The 19,756-nt window shown below is 45.2% G+C and overlaps 3 protein-coding genes across 5 annotated transcripts in view; 2 read left to right on the top strand and 1 right to left on the bottom strand.

Annotated features, from left to right (window-relative positions):
• Positions 1-19,756, top strand: part of LOC146175611 (uncharacterized) — a 143,021-nt gene that overhangs the window by 87,012 nt on the left and 36,253 nt on the right. The window lies entirely within an intron of this gene.
• Gnpnat (glucosamine 6-phosphate N-acetyltransferase) overlaps positions 1-19,756 on the top strand; it is a 97,222-nt gene that overhangs the window by 7,692 nt on the left and 69,774 nt on the right. The window lies entirely within an intron of this gene.
• Positions 10,082-17,412, bottom strand: LOC146175619 (uncharacterized). The gene is made up of 3 exons (XM_084580719.1): positions 17,028-17,412; positions 15,038-15,172; positions 10,082-10,377 (listed from the first exon to the last, which is right to left on the bottom strand). The coding sequence occupies exons 1-3, from the start codon at positions 17,341-17,343 to the stop codon at positions 10,082-10,084; spliced, it is 747 nt and encodes a 248-aa protein (XP_084436845.1). The 5' UTR covers positions 17,344-17,412.

The following is a 19,756-nucleotide window of genomic DNA, read 5'->3' on the forward strand; positions in this document are numbered from 1 at the left end:
TTACTGCGTGAAGAAAGCATGTCTGCTTCAAATCATATTTACCTTAGTTCTTTTTGTCGGTTTAAAGCCCGCAAATTTTACAAAAAACGATGAGACAACTGCCCCTACGTAGGGCTAGAACTGTTTTAGAGCGCAGCTCTTTGGCGCCCGTTCCTGCGTTTCGCGTCGTCGTCGCCGTTGTCCCTCGTAACCAGCTCCGCAGCCGGGCCAGCACAGGCTCCTGCCGCCACCGTTCACCTCTGCGTGAATAGTTTTCGTTCATAAGCGCGACGAGCGTGCAAAGCCTACGCAAATGTATGTGTTAATTCATTTTCAAGGTGAGTGACTAACACCTTTTCTAATAACTTCTCCGCTGCTGTGGTCGGACCTATTGCGAACTTGACATGCTGCTTGGCGTCACATGACACCTTAGCATAGCATGAGAATCGGAAAGTATTTAGAAATAATTTTCGCGTTAAAAGCATTCTTTATTATAGACTCTGGTTTGGTTTATAGTTTACGGAGTCTAACGTCCCAAAGCGACTAAGGCTATGAGAAATGTCGCAGAGGATTTCTCCAGACATTTCGACCATCTGTGGTTTTTTAGCGTGTACTGACATAGCACAGCACACAAACGCCTGGCTTTCCACCTCCAAAAAAAAAAAGAAAAAGAAGCCGCCGTGGCCGGGATTCGATCCCGGCACAGTATTCAAACGCCTTATCCCTGCGCCACCTTGGCGGGGTATATTATATACTCTTCCTCATAGTTTCTCCGCTGCATTAATCGATCGCACATCTGGTTTAGTGTAACCATAGTATAGTCAAGTTGTTGGGAAAAATTCGTCATGTCAGGCATAATTGAACAGAAGCAATAACAAGCGACCAAGACAATGCAAAAAGTGGACTTTCGCAACCTCTATTGATTGTTTGATTAAAGTGAGGCTACCAACGGCCGTAAGTTAGATCAAAAGGCGAGGCGATGATCCATGTATGTAGATGAACGAAACTGTTCCTTCTATCCTACTCACATGATTGAATGTTGTTTTGATGAGCGATGAATAATTAAAGCAAAACAAGCGTAGTTATTTCTTGCTTTTGGAGAAAAATTTCAGCTTTTCTTTCGTCACTCTGACGGCTATCAGCGCGCATGCCTGGCAAGGCCGCCAAATGTACGATGTTCCTTTCTGGGATCTTCCCAATGCTGGAGTCTTCCTTTTAATTTTCCCATCTGAAAACAAAATTTCAAAAAAAAAAGAAAAGACGTCACTGCAGTCAGTGAAACTCGATGTTTCACAGAAAGCCGCTACATGACAAATCGCCATTGATGTTGGGAAGCGTATTCTATGCGTCGGCATGGTTTGGTTCACAGGTTTAACATTCTAAAGCTACTTAGACCATGTGAGACGCCGTAGTAGATGTGTATTCAACCGTCTGGGGTTCTTTAACGCACACTGACATCGCACAGCACACAGGTTCCTTTCTTTTCGCCTCCAAAGAAAAGCGGCTGATGCCGCCGGGAGTCGATCCCGCATCCTTGGGCACAGCATTCGAAAGCCCCAACCTCTTAGCCAAAGGGTTTCTTAGTTCATGGCTTAGCATTGCGTGTACTTGTTTCGCGGGTCCTATTTTGCAAAACGATCTGCCACAGATTTGCTAGTCCACGTAGAAGTGTTAGCAACCTTGTCTACGGCCCTCTGCCGGTGCACTTCATTTACTGTTCGCATATTTTAGCTGACTCCCCAGAAATTCTGAAGAACTTAAGCAATTCTCATGGCACCATTTAATACATGCTATTCACCGTTCTTGCTCGCTGCTTACTCACTCGGTCAGGCTAACACAGATGTAAGTACGATAGCATCTGATCCTTTTAACGCGCTCTTTAAGGATCCCACTCAGCGAAAAACGCGGCGTCGCATCTTTAGCTATCTGTCAGGGAAACGACGGTCTGTCGAGACGGTCATAACGAAGTGTCCGCGTGACCTCGCGCGGGTAATTCAAACACCTCAGAATAATTACACAGTACAACAGGATTGACATCAGTACACAATTTCTCGGTTAGTCTAGCGGGTAGTGACGTAATTCCAGCCCCATTAGACTGTACCTCTGAAGAAGGGCGATTGCGCTGAAACGAAAACTGGTCGAGCAGGAGCTCGAACCTCTGCCCCTTGCGTCGAGAGCTGGGCGCGTTATTTCTGGACAACTGAGGAACGTTTGTCCATTGCGGTAGTTTGGGACTTTGCCACCGGCAAGACGGGAAAGTGTGTGAACGTCTTGCAAGTTACAACTGGCAACCTGGCAACGAACTGCTTAAGGCATAAATCTGAACCCCTATTTAACAAAGCATCTATCCTGCTGCGACCACGAAACCAGGACACACGGAGCTACGCGAAGCTTTTTGAATCGGTTTTGTCGAAAATGAAGGTGGTTACGTGAGTGATCCTTCAGTTGCATTGACTGCGAAAGAAAAATTGTTTGTATCGGAAGTGATACCTGTCCTACAGTTGTTAAGGTACTTTTTCGCTTTTGTTTTCCTGGCTTTTTATCTCTGTATCCTCATTATTGTCGGTGAAGATGAAAATAAAGTGTGGTTGCTAGTTTCCGCTTATGCCTTGTGCTGTCCCTCTGCATTTTATTAGCACACCTCTACGTTAAGCCAATGTTAGAGGCCCATAAATCTAGCTTAGTGAAAAATTGAATTCTTCGGTGTGGATTACTGCGTTATTTTATGCCAAACGCAGTGCGATCCGGACGGGTACCTTGGACAGTGCAAGCGGGGCTGCCGATGCTATCGCCACAGAGTTTTCAGAAGGACCGGGTTGTGCTTTAGAATTGGCAGCAGCCTTCCTCCTCAGTGGGAGGTTATCATCCGTAGAGGTACAATACGGGTGTAAATTCTTTGCTTTGTTCTTTCTGGCAGCCTAGAATATGTGCATTTACTGAATAAAATGTGTGTTATTCTGTGTATATGGATGGCCAAGAATCAAAAATAAAAATGGTAAAGAAAACATATACTCATCTTTTTTATACGGCGAATGGCTATTCTCCTCGTGAGATAAGAAACCGCAATTCTTTAATGATGCTCCAACTACAAAACACCTATGGCAAAAGTGACTCTTAACTGGAATGGCTTCGCTTATGACGAGAGGTTAATTTCTGCCGCCCTCTTAGTTGTTTTTTCTGTGAAGGTAGTGCAGCTCAGCCACATGTGAGTGCTTTGTTAACGGTATGTATATATAAGCCTTTTTGCACATAACCACTTGTAATAAATATTTTCTAGGAAAAAGACAACTTCTGTGGCATATGCCTTGCTTGTCCGCTTGTCATGCAGAGGGCCTGAGTTGTCAACCTCAATGGCAACCAATTTGTTTTAGTGAATTGCGTAGTTTTGCAGACTCCATTCTTTCATATCTGAATCCTGAAATCATTTTCTTAGCAGTTAAAAACAGACACATATGAAGACGACTCACAAGGGATATAGATTGCAATTACCTTTTACTCAATACACACAAGAGATATATAGCTTTCATTGAGCATACGCAGGTGCATCATCTTTCACAATAGGTCTCACTGAACCCTCTCCACCTGTTCGGCATGCGATTGCGCAGATTGCTGATTTCTTTCATAACCAACGCCAGAAAAGGTGGGCTAACACACATGTCACCCGCTTGATGAATTTGAAAGACTTAATTAATTTCCCTTTCCTTTTTCTAATCACCCACGTGAGTCTCTAGCTAGAGGAACGGAATCTGTGACGTTGATGATTGACGTTAAGTATTTTTCAAGGGCGCTTTGAAGTGCATGGCTATAAAATAAAGATCTCGGATGAAACCTTCTTTTTTTTTTTTTTTTTTTACAATTTCGACTTATTGGAGCCGGCTCGGCTTCTCCATCAAGGGTAACGGGGGAACGTATAGGTGGGCAGGAAATATCACAGTCGACTTGAGAGTTGCGGTTGTGAGTCACAGAGCCGGTTATGCGAAGGTAGTTGCTGACGTCCTTTATTTGTAAGCTATGCACACACGAACAGAACCCTAGCATATACGCAGTGGACAGTTTTTCCCATGTGTAGTTGACATTGTTTGGTTCCGCTTCAATGTACCTAAGTTCAAGTAGGAGTCTGTTTCGCTAATTTCTTTTTGTTCCGGAAACAGGGCCCTCCTGGAATTTCATTCCGTATTCCGCATCTTCGCAATGTTCAACTATAGGATTACGTTTCCTTGCGAAGTTGCTGACATCGTTCTTGTGTTGTCGAATTCTTTCGGTCAGGCTTTTAGTTCCTCCTTTGTAATTTCCGTCGCAGTCATAAAATTTATTCAAATCCCGCCAGACAGGCAATTCTCTCAAATTGTTCAGTTTAAAAGGTATGGTTGTACGCATACGAGACAGAATAACCTCTAAATGTTACTCTGCAAGCTTGTTTGTTTTTTTTTCTTGATTTTCAGTAGAATGTCAATAACTTGAGTTATTTCTCTGACCCACTCTGCACGCTTCCTATCTCTTAACGTTACCCCTACTATTTTCCTTCCATAGCCGTCCGCATTGTCTTCAGCTTAAGTAGAACCCTTTTTGTTCGCCTCCACGTTTCAGCACAGACGGTGAGCGCATGTAAGACCACAGTGTCCTTTCAGACGCCGAGTCTATATATTTAAAAAGATGATTTGCCCTGAGTAGAACCACCCGTATAAATACAAGGCGCTGTTAAGTAACACGGCTAGGCACACAAGACTAGAGATGAGAAGGCCGTAAGAGAATCTGGATATTTCGGAAAACGGTTTTTATTTCTTCCTTTTATTGTGAAAGCAATACTACTCGCACTTTCAAGCCTTCGCGTGACCCGGCCGCAGTTACGTCTTACCCACGTGACGCTGTGACGTCACACTTCACGTGACACACGGGCTGGCAGGAGCTGCCAACTTGGGTCTCTCGTTTCACATGGGACGATATTGTCAGAATTAGCCTGCTAGGACCCTGGCATTCACGTTACCCCATAGGCCACTAGGGCACGTTCATACGGCTTGGTTAAAGCGGAGCTTTATATGTGGGCTGAGGAAGAAGAAAACGAGAAGAAGAAGAACGTTCGGTCACCCGCAGCTAATGCTTTTGCTTAATATTTGGTTCAGAAGTGCTGAACCCTTGTAATTGTTTTTTTTTTTTCGGTGGAGCAAAAACTATAATAAACATTGAAGATTTCCTAAAGCGATTTCAAGGCTTCATGAGTGCTTGATTAAAGTTTAGGTTTCTCTTTTGCTTTGAAAACCGCTATAGCATGTTTTGGTGAAAGACAGGAAAATGATTATCATCGCCTGTTTTTAGATTTATATGAGGTGTCTCGAAATGGCTTGGGCTATTACGTTCATCGTATAGTGGAGGCTCAAATTAATTTCGCTCCCATGGCATCCCTTACCGTGTACTGATATTCGACAGTCTTCGGGTTCCTTGCTTTTCGCCTCCATCGAAACGCGGCTGCCGCAGACGGGATCGAATCCGACTCTCTCTACTCAGTAGCCGAGTGCCCTTCTCATCACTCGTTGCGAAAGCATCATTCAGACGTTTATACTGCTGTTGCGAAGTGAGGTGGAGGCAGGTCACACGGACGCGCCAGGCTGAGCACAACAGGATATTTAATGTATTACCTCACTGTTTATGGCATACGAAATGGCTGAACGCGCTCTCTTGTGATGCAAACGCACAGAATTACGAAAACATATTTATCTGAATGCAAGCCTTCCTTCGTGCCATATAATAATTTTATGCGAGACACATTCGGGCTGACACATAAGGAAGTGCACGGGAACCCAGACATAAGCTTCAACCTGTACGGCTGCGCAGTCTTCCAGTCTTCCATGAGCAAACACAAGAAAAAGCATTATCATACTACCTTACGGTCGGTTAGCGGGCTAGAATTTTGTATCGTCCGCGGTTTAACGTATATAGAAGCACGTTCTATGTGTGAAATGGCCTCCGGTGACAAAAATGTTTCCATTGTGCAAGTACTATAGCGTGTAGTGTGAATTTACTAATGCAGCATGCTTGACAATGCGCCTGTTGTTGTGTGAGAGATTTCGACTGGACATCAAAAAATATATATAATTTTGAGAAGCACTAATCATCAGTACTGTTTATCAGTGCAGCCATTGATGCAAATATATGAGCCGGCCAGTACTTTGCAGAGAAAAAAATCAAGTAGGTGGCGCCTCTTGCAGTGCGTATCACTCCAGAGCATTATAGCCAAATTGTCGCTCCCTTAGGAGCTTCTAGATAGCTTTTGAGTGGAGCTACTGACGTTAATCATGAACAGCAGCAGCTACATACAAGCAACCGGTAGTACAGTTAAAAGCGATTTGTGCATATCACATGCTTTAGATATGCGGCTCACGACCTCAGCTTGCTTCTGAATGACCTGATAATGCTGAAATCTTAATTAATATTTGTGCTTTTAACGAATGATTCCAGGCTCTTCTTATCCTCTGTCTCACTTTTGTTTCTGAATTTTCAGTTTTTCTAGAAAAAGGAAACTTTTTTTTATTGTAAAGGCCTTAAAAATTTATGAACATTTTACATCTCTACACAAAACCAAATGACAACTCCCAAACGTGAAGAGTGTTTTGAGTGGCAGAATCAGTAATGGCAGGTCTAATAACAGCATACGTGTCTCGCAAAATGGTTCTTCAGTCTCCACTTACAGGATTGTACTGTATAATGGACTACAACCATTTTAATTTAGTCTGACTCTTTCTTTCATTTTGACCGATTTCGGAATAAAGTCAGCTGGTTTTTTTAACAAGCAGATTTGAAAGTCCCTCGCGGGGGGAATACCGCCAATCTTGGGTTTTTCATTACTTGAAATCTATAATCGAATTAAAAGCGGCATACGACTGTTAAAACTTATGAGCAAGAAGGAACGCGAAGGGACCCAGTTCGATCGCTTAAATCTGAAATAACATTAGCTGGCAAACTCTTCTATAGCTGCTTGTATTTTGAGATGTCGCTGCAAGATTCTGAAACGCTGGGTTTGCTTACCTGATCTCCCGGTTTTGTCTGACCCGCATTGCACAAGTCTTCGTCGGCGATGTAAGAAGGTTTTAAACGTTTACCTGAAGGGCACATGTACAGTCCTGAGCAAAAGCGGTATACAACATGCAGCCGGTGATGGAGCTTAAAAAAAATATCATTGAAGTGCCATCTAGCGAAAGCGAAAAAGGCAGCGACGCATGCATGTCGATAAAATGAGGCATCGCCACGATTGTCTCGTTCCCAGATAGCTGTTGCTAGATAGCATCGAAATGCAGTTGTCTCGAGCTCCGCCACCGAGCGCGTGTTGTATACACTTTTGCTCACTACTGTACGCCGACCGCCTCCAGTTCCTCTTTCAAGCCAATCGATTTTAAACATCGAACTTTGATTATTTCTGTGCCTTAGCCTCCCCAAACCAACGGTTGAAGTGACCACATGAACCGAACGGCCGCCATCATACTGTACATGTACTTTGGTCCATGTCACAAGTGCTATAGGGAGCTTGTATGAAGCGATGCATGCTGGGTAATCGACCATGATGATGTCGTTGGCAGCAAACGACTTAGCACGGCACTGCCACACTAGCCTCGTCTACATTGTCGCGTAGTGCGCGCAGACGATGCTGGCGCGACCGAACAGGACGACTGCGGGTTGTTCACGATTCCAAAAATACGTCTGTACGAATGCGAGAAGGCAAAGGATGCCTCTAGCGACGCCGACGCGAATGGCTCGCACGGACTAGCACACTAGAGACCGACGCCAATCCGGACAAGTATCAAAAACTACTCGCCATAGCTAGAAATCATGAATGTCGGTGATGTCGACGGGCGGCCAGGTCCAGGCGCATAGTGCGGTCAGTCCGTGCGTAGCTTGGACAGGTCCGCGTCGCACTGCTTTGCATTTCTTCATAGCGCGTCCGATTTTTCGGGCACAGAGTCCACGCGTACGTTCCTGAGGAACCTGCCGACAATTGCACGCGCGTACGAACGAAAAGCCGCGTGCTTGCACGGTGGACCGTAGCCACTCTAATTCAGCCTGGCTGCGCTGCCCGCCGTCTACTGCCAGCGACAATATCATGGCGGATTACCCAGCATGCATCGCTTCATGCAAGCTTCCTATAGGATAGCGTCCTGTAGTCCATTACCTATGCTTTCCATGCACCACACTGCACGAAAACACTGATCCTTCACATTATTATTCTTACTCTGCGCTCGAATTCCGCCTTTAACCATGGACGTTGCTTCCATTTACTGCGGAGCCTCAAGAAGATCCCTCCCTACCAGAAATAATGTCTTGCTCAACAGTCCATCGCTTTGCAGACTTCGCGTCTTCACCTGGCAACCACCATGCATTGTCACGATAATTGCAGCGCTGGTATGACGGCCTTTCAGGAAACGGGGTTTGTCTGAGAAGTTGATGCGTCTCTACTATTGACCTTTTACGCGCTATGGCACCCACCATGCATTGTCACGGTAATTGCAGTGCTGGTATGACGGCCTTTCAGGAAACGGGGTTTGTCTGAGAAGTTGATGCGTCTCTACTATTGACCTTTTACGCACGCTATGGCACCCACCATGCATTGTCACGGTAATTGCAGCGCTGGTATGACGGCCTTTCAGGAAACGGGGTTTGTCTGAGAAGTTGATGCGTCTCTACTATTGACCTTTTACGCACGCTATGGCACCCACCATGCATTCTCACGGTAATTGCAGCGCTGGTATAACGGCCTTTCAGGAAACGGGGTTTGTCTGAGAAGTTGATGCGTCTCTACTTTTGACCTTTTATGCATGCTATGGCACCCACCATGCATTCTCACGGTAATTGCAGCGCTGGTATGACGGCCTTTCAGGAAACGGGGTTTGTCTGAGAAGTTGATGCGTCTCTACTATTGACCTTTTACGCACGCTATGGCACCCACCATGCATTCTCACGGTAATTGCAGCGCTGGTATAACGGCCTTTCAGGAAACGGGGTTTGTCTGAGAAGTTGATGCGTCTCTACTTTTGACCTTTTATGCACGCTATGGCACCAACCATGCATTCTCACGGTAATTGCAGCGCTGGTATGACGGCCTTTCAGGAAACGGGGTTTGTCTGAGAAGTTGATGCGTCTCTACTATTGACCTTTTACGCACGCTATGGCACCCACCATGCATTCTCACGGTAATTGCAGCGCTGGTATAACGGCCTTTCAGGAAACGGGGTTTGTCTGAGAAGTTGATGCGTCTCTACTATTGACCTTTTATGCATGCTATGGCACCCACCATGCATTGTCACGGTAATTGCAGCGCTGGTATGACGGCCTTTCAGGAAACGGGGTTTGTCCGAGAAGTTGATGCGTCTCTACCATTGACCTTTTATGCCTTTTAAAAATCAGCAACTTCAGTTTCCTCATAGCGCGTCTCACGTCAATAAACTGTCGTTAGCGGAAACTTAAATGACTCGCATTGCCCGTTTGAAGCGCTAGTGTTCACATGTACTGCAGGTTTGGCTATGTAGGGGAAAGCAGGACACCCATAAAGAGGCTATTCCTACCACGCAGGCGAGGAGAAATACTTGCAGGCGACTCGTACACGAGCTCGGCAAGTGGAGGTGGAAACCTTTGCTCGGAGAAATATAAGCGTGCAATTCTCGTCTCATTTGCAGGAGAACAATAGAAGTTACTATTATCAGTCAAAAACAGTCCTATTTTATCGGTTTGCTTGTTAAGTTGCAGGAAACTAAACAAGAAAATAAACGATTTGTGCTATTTTTTATCATTTTTGTACGTTGAACGAGAAAACATGTGCAAAAAATATCGACAGGAACCATTGCTGCGGTATCTAAAATAAGCACCATTTCAAGCTTCTTTTTTTTTCTTTAGTTTGACCGTCGCAAATGCAAGCAAGTGAAAAGGGTGAGTATATCTCAAAATAAACATGGCGAAATATCCGCAGATCAACAAGTGAGAAAATAATTGTTCGATGGTTCGACGAATACAGTTCTCGATCAAGGGCGACTATATGCTCGCAATGCGAGCGTAATAATGAGGCATTAACTTCGTCACTGTAAGCTCGCCTCGCAAGGTGTGACAATGAATAGAGACCAGTTTATATTTTTCTCAGGCCTCCAACACAACTGAACACCTTCATCTTCAAAATCCTTCTCAGGCCACTAACAAATCGCTCTTCTTCGATATTGAACATCTGCTTGGCTACGTAGCGAAGCGTTTTATCCACCGCCGCTCTGCCGAAAGACCTCGCGTCGAAGGTTGGCACTCCGAGATTCCTCAGCACGACGTCGTCGGCGCAGAGTCTCACTCTCCCGTCCCGCCGGTTACGGCGGACGACGAATCGAACGATGAGGTCTGTTCCTTTTACGACCGTATCGAATGCTCCACCCACTTCTGCGAAGAGAAAAAAAAAGGAAAATTGAGAGGCGAGTATACAGTGTGATGCTTCAAGACTTGCAGACGTTCACACCTGGACTACCGCATTCTGCCGTCGGGTACCTTTTAGACAGAAATTTCAGTGCCTCAAGTTGTGGGCTCGTCCGTGGGAAGCTAAACGAAGGGACAGAGGATAAAGAAGATAGGGGGAAGGTTGACAACCGGTTTATAATAAAGGAAAGGCGCAGTATCTGTCACACTTCTTGGCTGCACGTGCAACCACTAATTCCATAATTTGTGCCTTTTCTATCTGCCAAACCCACTCATTAGTAAACAGTCGCAAATTACCACATCATGTGAAACATCATCATCATCATCATAAGCCTGACTATACCCACTGCAGGGCGAAGGCATCTCCCATATTTCTCCAATTAACCCGGTTCTGTGCTAGCTGCATCCACTTGACCCCTGCGAACTTCTTAACCTCATCCGCTCACCTAACTTTCTGCCGCCCCCTGCTACGCTTTCCTTCCCTTGGAATCTAGTTTGTTACCCTAAGCGACCATCGGTTATCCTCTTTTCGCACTATATGTCCTGCCCATGCCCGATTCTTCTTCTTAATTTCCACTAGAATGTCGGTAACTTGAGTTATTTCTCTGACCCACTCTGCACGCTTCCTATCTCTTAATGTTACCCCTACCATTTTTCGTTCCATAGCCCTCTGGGTTGTCCTAAACTTAGGTAGAACTCTCTTGGTTAGCCTCTACATTTCAGCCCCATAGGTGAGTACAGGTAAGACGCAACTGTTGTATACTTTCCTGTCTTGAGCGATACCGGTAAGCTGCTAGTCATAATCTGCGAGTGTTTGCCAAATGCGCTCCATCCCAATCTTATTCTTCTTGTTATTTCTTTTTCATGGTCCGGGTCTGCGGTTACTACCTGTCCTAAGTAGACATATTCGCCTTCTACTTCCAGTACTTCGCTACCTAATGTAAACTGCTGTTCTTTCCCGAGGCTGTTGAACATTACCTTAGTCTCATGCGTATTGATTTTCGAGCCTACCTTTCTACTTTTCCTGTCTAGGTCATCAATCATTATTTGCAGATCATCCCCCTAGTTCCTTAGCAAGGCAATGTCATCAGCAAATCGGAGATCACTGATGTATTTTCCATCTACCCTTATCCCTAACTGCTCCCATTCCAAGTCTCTGAATACTTCCTCTAAACAAGCTGTGAATAGTACTGGGGAGATTGTGTCTCCTTGCCTAACACCTTTCTTAATGGGAATTTTGTTACTTTCTTTATGCAGAACTATGGTTACTGTGCAGCCTCTATTCTCACGTACGGCTCGTCTACCCCCTGATTTCGCAATGCCTGCATCACCGCCGAGGTTTCAACTGAGTCAAATGCTTTTTCGTAACCAATGCATGCTATGTATAAGGGCTGGTTATATTCCGAGCAATTTTCTATCACCTGATTGATGGTATATATGGATATGATCCATAGTAGAGTACCGTTTCCAAACACCTGCTTGATCCTTTGCTTGATTGCAGTCTAAGGTTGTGCCGAAACAACATCTGACATAAATGTAAAGCGCCGCTTCAAACAAATATTAGAGATTCGTCTGTGTGCCCTACGAGCGGCGCGTCAAAATCGGGATCCAAGGATTTGGTTCCCATCTCACCCCTCCACCTCAAAGAAAAAGCCCAAGTTGGCAGCGCCTGCTATGTCATGTGATCTCGTGACGTCACACAACCCGCCAACCAATCAGTGCTTGGCAATCTCACCTGCCGACAACCACCTGCCAGGTGCACACTCGTGATTTCTGGCTCACAATTGTAATCGGTTCACAGGAAGGAAAAAGCGCAGTATACGTCACACTTATTTCTGTGGACACCTGACCGCGCCGTAAGGGGAGGAAGAAAGTTGGGAGTGAAGGTGGAAAGAGAGAAAGAGGAGCCGTAGTGGAGGGCTACGGCGTAATTTCGACCACCTGGGGATCTTTAACGTGCATTGACATCGCCAGCACACAGACGCCTCATCGTTTCGCCCTCATCAAAACGCAGCCGCCGGCGATCGGAATCGAACCCGGGTACACAGTCGAACACAGTAGTCGGGCATCTTAACCACTGCGCCACCGTGACTGGGCTGTCTCGCAACGCCGACACCAGATTTTCCGGCGAATGGTGTCTTCAACGCTTTCGCATCAAATAAACCTGCGATTCTGATATTCAAGGCAGAGCTCCTCTAGGATTTCTGTTGATATCGGCATCACCGAATAAAAGCTCATAGCTGGGAGATAACTGCCGGTAAGTACTCCAGAGGAGCTAACATTCAGGCCCGAAGGTTCTCACATTCGCTCCTATCTGCTAGGGGCGCTTACACACAAAAACAGCGTAGGTTTCGCCCAGAGAAGGCTACACAGGAAACGCATTGCAAACATGAAACTCTGCAGAAACAAATTGACCCATCAGCTCAAAACATATGTTCGAGGCGCTTGGATCACAATTTTAGCTCTTCATATTTCGTGCTCCAGACATCAAGCGCTCCTTTTGCGCTTAAGCTCTACTAGAAATAAGGCAGTTCGGCAGATTTTCATAATTTGTGCTTCTGACGTTACTTTTTTCAACAAAATAAACAATACACAACGTTTCCGAAGGAAGGGAGGAAAAACTGTATTTAACCCTATATTATTTTGACCATTTTTGGGGCGTCTTGAGAGGTTTCTTCTTGAATCCACAAGAGTCTTCCCTGTCGACCTCGTCCACTTCTACCCAATGGTCGGGTACCCTCGGTCCAGGCCTCCGCTGGTCACTGCCGCCTGTTGGGCTCGCTGTACCAGACCTTGCTGGTCTTCGCAGCGGTCGCTGAACAGCAGAGTCTCCCATTGCTCCGCCCTCGGGTTTCGAATTTTGGGGACCACGTCTATGTTTTGACAGGCCCATGTGATTGATATAGTGTGGATTTTTCGTCGCACCACGGACATCTGTCCGCGTATATCGTATGGTGCATTTTGTTTAGTATGTGTAGGTTTTGGTATGAACCTGTCTGCGATTGTCTCCAAATGACAGCTTCCTCTCTGTTGAGAGAACTGTGCGGTGGGGGATATCGTATTCTTCTGTCTCTATAGTTTTGTAGTATGGTATACCTTGGGTACCGGAAAAAGTTCTGTGGACTCGTCGGATGCTCGGAAAGTAGTGTATGATTGAGCTATCCTATCGGCCTCTTGGTTTCCTGCCACCCCCATGTGCCCCGGTACACACATAATTTTGTGTGTGGTCTTGTTTTTTTTCGTGGTTTTCAATTTTGTCGCTCGCTTCGAGGAGTATACGGAGCGCGTGACGACCTATCCTACCATTCATGTAGTTTCGACAGGCTGTTTGAGAGTCCGTGAGTATTGTTAGCGACACCCCGGTTCTATAGCCCTCCGCCACCGCTAGAGCAAAGGTTACTTCCTCGGCCTCTGCTGCCGTGCAGTGTCGCATAGAGGCGCTGGTCACTTCGCGTAGAGACGAATCGACCACCGTGGCCATTGCAATTTTGTTGTGTCCTCCTCTCGAGGACGCGTCTGCATGCACGGTCGTGTCTTGAGGAGCGTATCTGAATGAATTCGGCCCTTGCTTCTCTTCTGTCTCGCTGGAGGTTGGGGTCCTTTTGTTTCTCGGGATTTGGAGCTACCTTGAGGGACTTGCGAAGTTCGTCGGGGATCGTTTCCGTCCTCGCTATTTCTCGCATCTGCTCATGGTATCTCTGTAAACAGTCTCTGTAAGTGCGCTCTTCCAGTCGTTTTCAAACACGCTGTATATTGCACAAAGATAGTTCTCGACACGTCAAGTATTTCTTTCGTTTTCTTGTTATCGTGAAAGTTGTGTCACCTTTATTTTCATCCTCGTGTAAAGCGTTTACTCGTCTTTTCGAAACCTGCTTCCGATGTAGTACACTTCAAATACTTAAAACATCACTGCCTTTGAAGTCCAAGAGGTTTGGAAGGGGCCTTTGTTCTCCTTTGACATGCTACAGTGCATTAGAATAGATAGTGTAGTCGCCGGGAGAGACTTCACCAAAGGAGCTTGAACTCGCCGATAGCGAGCGCTGTCCCTCGCTTTTGAACGCCTTGATATGGTGTTCTAAGTTCCTCTGCAAGCAGATTTAGTAACCTGCGTTTCGCCGATTGCCTATAGTGCGTTTTTTTTTTTTTTTTTTTTTTTTTTTTTTTTTTTTTTTTTTTTTTTTTTTTTTTTTTTTTTGCTAGCGCACCCAGTAGTCCGGCAGTGTTTTGAGAGCAAAAGGGCTCTGGCCGCACTGCGATCACACTCCCTTGGGGGAAGCATGATCTCCGTATAGTAGACAATGTAGACACGCTATGCGCAGAATCGCGTACACAGTCAACTCACAGGTTTTCCCGAGAGTGTGCTGCACTAGGTATCAGTGATTTCTTTGGATCATATGAACGCTGCATCCCTAATGACGAAGAATAGGTGGCTTTTTTTAATGCGATATAGCGAATGCAATAAATAATTATTCGCGAAATAGTAATCATGGCCGGCAGCACATCGTTCGCCATTTTTGATCACAAATATTTTAGAACCACGGCGTTGAAAATTGCGTACTCCAGAAAATTCAACGTCAGCGGTGATGAGCGAACAATCACGGGCATGGTTCTGGCAGTTGCAAGTTGCCATCTGACATGGCCAGGCACTCATTGGTCGTAGTGTCGTCTGACGTCACGCGACCACATGACGTGGCTGATTCGGCAGGAGCTGCCAACTCTGATCTTCTCCTTTCGGAGAGCAGGTTGAAAACAGAATCCAATACTGGAAACAAGGAAACTGTGTCCCCCAAGGCTTGGTTATCACATTAGTTAACGTCCGAAAGCAACATCGGCTATTAGGGACGTCGCAAGGGGTCCGAAAAATTCAACTGCCAGTGGTCCTTTCACATGCACGGGCATTGCATCTTGCATTTCGCTTACATACTATTAGAAGAAAAATATTCCCTTCAAAAAAAAAAATATTTCCATCAGTTCCTGCGCTTTGCCTTCTGGTTATAAGAAGTAATTTGCGGATATCTTTCTACATTAGGCCATGTCATGAGTAAAACGCGTTAAAGGCATTCGAGATCATCTTCATTGAATTGAAAACCCTACCTTAGAAAAGCGCACGCTATAGGCTAGCTTACAAGCTTTGATTTCACGCTGCAGCACTGATAAGCTGCACATTCTTTAAAATGTATTCCCAGGTAGTCGTTAGCGACAACTCGAGGTCTACGAAATTGGCTCAGGGTGCGAGAACCCTGCGACACCAGATCTTACACAGGTATGAAAGTCCCCAAATGTAGTAATTCTTCTTCAGCCTCGGAATGGCTAACGTCACACCGGGCAGCGAACAGATCATGTGCAAAGTGTAATAATTTACAATTCACAAAGTACCCTATAATTTGCTAATTTGAGCGGTATAGTTAAAAAAAATTCATGCTGTCAGATGCGAACTGCGCAGGAAGATTCCTCTCGATTTTTTTCATTTGATGCATTTTCTATTTGCAGATTTTGCGTTTAATCATTTGTCCTTTTGCCGCGTCCCGTTACCTGAAAGCTGCGCTAAATAGTTCAGGTTTACTTCGGTTGGTTTTGTGGCTTAATAGTGACTTTTCTCTTGCATTTGTTACATTAAACACACTTCGTAGAAGCCCCGCTGCGTTGGTGCAGTCGTTCGGGCACTCGCCTTCTATTCCGAAGGATGCGGAATCGAATCCCGGCCGCGGTGGCCGCTTTTCTATGGAGGCGAAAAGCCAGGCTCACGTGTGCTGTGCGATGTAAGTGCGCGTAAAAGAACCCCAGGTGGTCGAAATTTCCGGAGCATTCCACTACGGCGTCTCTCATAGCCAGGGTCGCTTTGGGACGTTAAACCTCGCAAACCAAACCTAACCATTATTTTTATTCTTCTTTCTTTCACTTATTTTTCTTTTCGTTTTATCATCTTCAATATTTTGTTTTCACTTTTTTTTCTCTCTTACTGCAACTGTTGTCATTTCCCTCAGCGCCCATAGGCGTCCGATGTCTATACAAGGAGAATTATGGGCAGGTTCTTAGGAAGTACCTGCCTAGAGTACTGGTTTGCGCTCTCAACTGGGGAATGGAAGAACGGCGGTTGGAGTACTGGCATGAATGCGATTCACTTCTTTTCTTCTTCGTGAGAACACACCGCGGTGACACGATATGTCCACAAATCTTGTACACGTCAGCTATCAGGCATGAAATGCTTTCGCATTAAAGTCTGGCCCGCTACTTTAGGTCAGGCGATGAAATGAAATGGTTTTCGGCGCCGCTTTCCCTTTTTCTCTATGTACTCAATATACATTTGGTTTTCGCTACCATGAAAAATACTTCAGTGACATATGGTAATAGATATGAAATGCGCACCACACTGTCATCTTGTTTTCAGAAAAGAAATGGGGTGAAGTTTTAACGGAAAGATTGTAAAAAAATTAACAATACACAAACACAAGAGAGGCAGAAGAATGGCCGGACGTCTGCTCTCTTGTATTTCATTTTTAGGTCCATCTTACATTCATAGTCTGCACTGAGACAAAGTAAAAAAAGACGGGCGCTCTGCGTACGAACCTTTGGTATGTAACTATATACACCACGTCATGTTAGTACACAGTGATTACCTGCGTTCCTGTCAAGACCATGCCGCACGCCGAGCCTCCACCAGAGGGTCGAGAGCACGGCGGAGAGTGTGTACTTGGCTTCGACCGTGTCCTTTCGGCCGCGCAAGCAGTAGCGTTTGAAGCCCTTGGTGCCGCGCCTCCCCACTTGGGTGATGTTGAACTTCCAGGCCGTGGTGTTGGCGTAGTCGTAGCCGCCGGCCCTGCCGCTTACGCCAGGCAAAGGGATCCTGCCGGGTGACTGCCTCTTGAGCATCTCCAGCATTTCCATCAAGGTCAGGTCGCTCACCGGTGGCCGGTCTGCGAACCACAGACTCATAGCTATATGATCCAGACCACTGTGGTAGAATGCGCTCTCCGTAGTGACCTTCAATAACTATTTCAGCAGCCGTTCTGCTCGTATCCCTTCTGTCGCTCTAGAAGACCAGCGACTATCTGTAACGCTCATGACTAGCCATAAGTGTCCAGACCTTTAGCCTTAACTTCAGCTTTGACCTTCGAGGACGTTTTCAGAGGCTAGTTGGCGCATTAATCAACTTGATTTTTCGTGCGGAAAGACAAGCACAGGACCTTTACTTAACCTTTAATTATCTTGACCTTTATTTGAAGCCGAGGGTGGAACAAAGTTGACAAGACGAAGCGCTTGACTTGAACTTGACTTCACCGTTATTAAACTTTGGACTTGGCCTATAAACCATGATCCAAACCACTACTCAGCCACTGATGCTAAGCCTCTATTAATTAATTCATACTCCATTAAGGACCGGAATCAGCTCTATGATGACGTGACAGCTGAACCTGATTTTGAAAATACTGTTGTAATCCTCCTTCAATAATTTTTGTTTTTAAAGATTCTGATCATTTATTGGTATACCTGACTCACGCATTATTTGTTAAGTATTTCCGTTTCTCTTCTTCTGCGAGCTGTTGTGTCGAAAAGCACCTCATATAAATGATTGGCAACCAAACCCAGCGTCGTTCAGAAAACTAGCGTCCAGAAACCCAATGGTGTCACAGCCACATGACAGCGCGCGATTGTTTCAAACGACCCACAATGCTGACGTTAAAACATGGCTTTAGAGGGGATTGAAAGTGATTAAAACTCAACATGTGATATGAATTAAACTAACTGACCTCATTCATAGAAAACTGATAGAAAACTGACCTCATTCATAGATCATTCGTGATCCCCTTACCACTGAGTAACCACTCCGGTCTCTAAATCCACCTAACAATAATGCCTTTCTGAATATGCGCGCACAAATAATAAATAAAGCACACTTCGCATTTTTTGTGTAACTCGCTGCACCCTCAAAGTTAAGAGAGTAGAAAAACCCTTCAAAGAGAGCTGCAAAAAGATCATGGACATATAGGTAATACTTTATTCCCTAGAATGCGTCTTTGGTGGCTTAAATTACAGCACGCCTAAATACGTCAGGCTCTACGATTATTGAGTGTTGAACCACACGAGAAAATATTGTGACAATCAAAATATTCTTCGAAATTTGATAAAAGCTCTATGTCGATATACTCGAAAGATAAAAAAAAAAGATGCAAGAAATGTTCAACTTCGTAAACTAAAACCTAATTTTTTACATGTCATCTAAAAGATAAAAGAAACAAAACCGGAAGCTTAGAAATGCTCAGAAATGAGAAGAGAATGGAATAAGTCTGTTACTTTTATGTGTATCACAAATGCATCACTTATTGAAAAAAGAAGTTTGGGAAGGAAGATTGTAGGATCGCAAGTAATGTTTGTAAAGAGAAACGGTAAAGGCATGAGATACATTTGTGTAGCTGTTACAAGCCCTTATTCACTACCATAAAGGATTCCATGGTACCAGCATAAGCTGATAGATAGGGATGAGGATGGAAGGCAGGGATGTTGATCAGAAAGGCCTCCGGTTGGCTACCCTACACTGGGGAAAGGGGATAAGGGGATTAAAGAGGGGAAGAGAAAAGGGACGTGGAGCACAGTCAGAGTTTGTCACACGAGCCGGTGGCTGTTAGAAAACTAAACAGTACCCTGTATGCCTTAAAGGCAGTCGACTGACGTGGCCACGGACCAAGGATCTTATCCGCCGTTAAAGGGCGAGGATCGAGGCGGTCCAGCGCACAACGCAGCTTATGTATTTCACTCACAAATGCTGGCATTCACATAAGAGATGCTCGACTGTAAGCTTCACAGCCACACTTTTCACAGGCATGGCTGTCGGCCGTTCCAATCCTGAAAGCATACTTGCTGGTGAACGAGCCATAAACGGCACAGCAACGCTGCTTCTCGACGAGCAGTCTGATGGAGAAGACGGAGGCGCAGTTCAGATTCCAGTGCCCTGAGGCGGCGGTTGCAAAACTCCCCGCTGTTCCACTCTGAAATTGTGATCTCCAGGGCAAAAGAACGAAGCTACGTTTCTTTAATTACCAGGCGCTTAGAAAAAATCAAGTTCTCCCGTCAGTGATGATAGGAATACGCTTTTTATTTATTTATTTGATACTATTTATTTATTTTTTTATTTCTATCTTTATACAAAATACCTAACATGCCCCAGTTCGGAGCACAGAGCAAGGGGGTAACAACTGTAGACTCATACAGGCTAAAATTAAACATAAAAGTTAAATGGCACTACCAATATGCGTTTAGTATTGGCGTGTCCATTCATAGCCCAATTTTGACGACCTTCCTAATCCACTGGCATTGCTATGTTGGGAAAACAGTGGGTTTCCTATACCGT

Source organism: Amblyomma maculatum, chromosome 10 (assembly GCF_055883805.1).
Source record: "Amblyomma maculatum isolate TAMU_Amacu chromosome 10, ASM5588380v1, whole genome shotgun sequence".
Taxonomy (NCBI): Eukaryota; Metazoa; Arthropoda; class Arachnida; order Ixodida; family Ixodidae; genus Amblyomma; species Amblyomma maculatum.